The sequence below is a fragment of the Drosophila melanogaster genome, chromosome Y (assembly GCF_000001215.4).
Source record: "Drosophila melanogaster chromosome Y".
NCBI classification, from domain to species: Eukaryota; Metazoa; Arthropoda; class Insecta; order Diptera; family Drosophilidae; genus Drosophila; species Drosophila melanogaster.
Genome location: NC_024512.1, coordinates 557,969 through 561,910, shown reverse-complemented (window position 1 = coordinate 561,910; position 3,942 = coordinate 557,969). Strand labels below are relative to the sequence as shown.

General features: G+C 31.7%; 1 protein-coding gene across 1 annotated transcript in view; it reads right to left on the bottom strand.

Moving 5' to 3' along the window:
* kl-3 (male fertility factor kl3) overlaps positions 1-3,942 on the bottom strand; it is a gene marked incomplete at its 3' end in the record, with an annotated part of 226,785 nt that overhangs the window by 1,255 nt on the left and 221,588 nt on the right. The window contains exons 14-15 of the mRNA NM_001111012.3: positions 949-3,824; positions 715-893 (exon numbers count right to left, since the gene is read on the bottom strand). Of these exons, the coding sequence (NP_001104482.3) occupies positions 715-893; positions 949-3,824 (3,055 nt within the window). The remainder of the gene's footprint in view (positions 1-714; positions 894-948; positions 3,825-3,942) is intronic.

The window sequence follows — 3,942 nt, the reverse complement described above, 5'->3', positions numbered from 1 at the left end:
ATAATATATAATATATAATATATAATATATAATATATAATATATAATATATAATATATAATATATAATATATAATATATAATATATAATATATAATATATAATATATAATATATAATATATAATATATAATATATAATATATAATATATAATATATAATATATAATATATAATATATAATATATAATATATAATATATAATATATAATATATAATATATAATATATAATATATAATATATAATATATAATATATAATATATAATATATAATACATAATATATAATATATAATATATAATATATAATATATAATATATAATATATAATATATAATATATAATATATAATATATAATATATAATATATAATATATAATATATAATATATAATATATAATATATAATATATAATATATAATATATAATATATAATATATAATATATAATATATAATATATAATATATAATATATAATATATAATATTATTATGATTTTTTCACTACATTTTAAATTAGATGCAAGCTAGCTCGTTCACTTAAAGGTTCAAGGCTTACACATTAATTAAATTTGTTTTTCAGACTTCGAGAAAACTTTGTGCCTAGTTCATGAATTTCCTGCTCTTTGTTATGAATTACATTCTCAACTTACGAAATACTACAGTTTAAATAGTGTACTTACTTCATCAAATGTGTCAGAAGTTTTCACCATACTTACCCTCTGCATTCTGTCAATTTCTTGACGAAGAAAAATATTCATCGAGCTCGTGGCTCCCATTGCAATTAGATGCTGTTTTACATCGAACAGATCAAAAGCCAAAGGCGTTTTGCTTAGCATTTCCTTTACTTGACGTGCAACTCGGTCTTCTCGAGATTCCCCGGTACCGGCGGACGATTCTTCATATAAAAGAATAATAAGTATTAATTAGAAAAGCTGAATAATTATAGATACCTTTAGGTTGAATGGACATAATTTCATCCAAAATATTTCTCATGGTATTGGTTTGATACGTAATTTCAGCATTAGAATGAAATCCATACACTTGAGGTGGGTCTACGTTTGCCATGTCATCAATAGCTGCCAAATAAGCTTCCTGCTCCTTAAAACTGTATACTTTATATCCCTTAAAGAATTGAAAACAGTCTTCGAAAAGTGTATCGTGAAACCATACTCTTGTAAATGTATTAAGTAAACGTTTGTCATAGTCATCAGTAACGCGACCTCCATATTGGACTTCCCCAAGCATGTAACGCACAGTCACCCAGCTTATTCCCTTTCCTTGCTCTATGTCATCCAAATGATTTTGAACAAATAAACAACTTGCATACCAGTCGGATGAATTAAATTCATAGGGTATATTCCAACCTAGAGGTCCAAACTTTCGCCTTTCTTGCACTACTGTATGAAGGAATGATATGGAATAAACCAAAGGCAAGTAAAATGGAGATTGCGAATAGTCCAAAAAATCTTGGGATAAGTTGGTATATGTCCTTTTTAGTCCAGCACGTATTCCAGCAGGTGGTTCATTAGTATATTTTAGGCACATTTGAAGCAAAGTTATTGGAAATTTGGGGTGCGGCTCTGTTGTGATCCATATTCGAAAATTTGGGTTGACGGCTGCATCTTTTCCCTGTCGCTCAAGCTCTAAAATTTGGACTGTAAGCTCTACCATGTATTCTAATCCTAAGTGACAGTTTTGCAATAACACCCATCCTCCGTCTTCTAGGCAGGATAATATAAGCTTTCGAGCATGAATTTCTTGACCTTGGCCCATAGAAATAGGATGACACTTAAGCTCATTTTTTTTGGCGAGTAGTTCAATATTTGATGACGGATCAGACCCAAGAGATAAGAAACAAATCATTGGCATAAGTTCCCGGCTTTCTAACAATAACTCTTCAAAGTTTAGTACTACTGGCTCGGCAAAACGATCTCCCAATGAATTAGCAATATATTTTCGGCACTGTGAAATAGTTCGATCCATACACCACGAACGAACAAGCAACATTTTTCGAAATGGATCTAATGAATTATATCCATCCGGTATAATTTCATTCTCGGGAGCATCCTTTTTATACCACGTAAACCAAGCCCGTTCATTGCCACTAACTTTACTTAATATGTTGACAAATGGAGTTAGATTAGTCAGTTGTACTAAATTCAACCACGTTTCATCCGTGGTCCACCGAAACGGAACAGGAGGGCAGTCATTGAGATTTAATGCCGCACCGCCTTTTATAAATACCTGAAACTCATCAAAGGTAATTAACTCAAGCTGGCGATCAATACTTAGTGCCATCAAAAGAACAAATAAAAACTTGTCCTTTTCATATAATCCTCTAGATTTGTAGCGATATATTTCGAATGTTAAATAATTTATAATTCGTTTAATGCGTTTTTGTGTTATATGCGTTTTTGATGAATTATACATAGACGCATCAAAGCGCTCAAGGAACTGTACTAATGAAGTTTGATACATATTGTTAACTCTTGCCATACTACAAACTAGGAAATATAATACACTACCTCTTGTAGCAACAACGCGATATTCTTCACGGGCAGCGTTTATTTTTGCTTCTGTTACTTTAGCAATTTCAATTTTTTCCTTAACTTCAATGGCAGTATTCTTACTGGTGTTTAAAACCTCAATCACTGTAACGTCGTCTAACAAACTTCCTTTCGTAGTGGACAACTTCTGAAGCAAGTTAGCTTCAAGTTCTTTCATTTTTTTCATGTTTCCAGTCACAGTCTCAACCAACTGAACCCGTTCATCTTCTAATTCTTTCCTTTCCGCAAGAATAACTCTACCTAATAATTGATCTTCTAAGCCACGCATTGTCACAGTAAAATCAATAATGGAAGTACGCGCAAATATTTCAGGTGTATAGGCAGGATTGGGTAGCTTTGTTGTAATATAACACCTAAATGCGGGATTCCAATCCACTTCTTTATCACCAATTTTTATTTTATATTGGGTACCAACTTTTAAAAGGTTTCGGTCCAAAAGGTTGTCCAAGCAAGGATCTAACTCCTCTGCAACATCTTCGATTATAATCGGAATTCCCATGCTAACTGAATCTTCCAAATGATTTCTAAAATACTTGTGGTTTAATGTGGTTACAATCACTTTGTTCTGTTTTTCTTTGTTTTTAATCCACACTTTTCCCTGCGATTGTGGATCTATAAGAAGTGGAAATCTCATAGCCTTTGTAGATATTATTCCATTTTGGATTGACAGTTCATCTGTTGGTAGCCCCTGAATGTTCCACTCACCAATTTGTGAACGATCCGTTAGACTTTCAATGATATTAACATTGGCAGAAATGGGTATCATTTTTTCAATTATTTGTTTAGTCCAAATACTTTGAAGATCACTTCGAAATTCTTGATTAAATGGTCCCGTATAAGATAAAAATGCTGTCAGGAGAATAACATCTCCGACCAATCGGTCGGTCTCACTTTTAAATGATGCTATTTGTTCAGTCCATCGGATTTTTTCCCCAGCTAAACCACCAATAAGAGCGGTTGCCGCATCCATTTTGTCCTGGCACTTTTTGGCCTCGTCTAATACGGCGTCCTTTTTTGATACGGCATCCTCCAGTGTTTGTTGAACCTCAGCCAACTCGTTTTCTTTTTGTTGCAGTAGTTCTTCTGCTTCTTGTAGATCACTTGAAGCTTTTTGATATTTAGCCTCTTGCACAGCAAGATTTGCCTTTAAGGGCAGTACTTCCTTGTTAACTTCAAAGTACTTTGACATAGCCATGGTCCAAGATAAAAGTCCAGCTACATTTCCACAAGCCACTTTGGCTGCCTCAAATGTGTATTGCCTGCAAAAATAGAGTATCTGCTTATTATATAATCTATAATCTATAATCTATAATATATAATATATAATATATAATATATAATATATAATATATAATATATAATATATAATATATAATA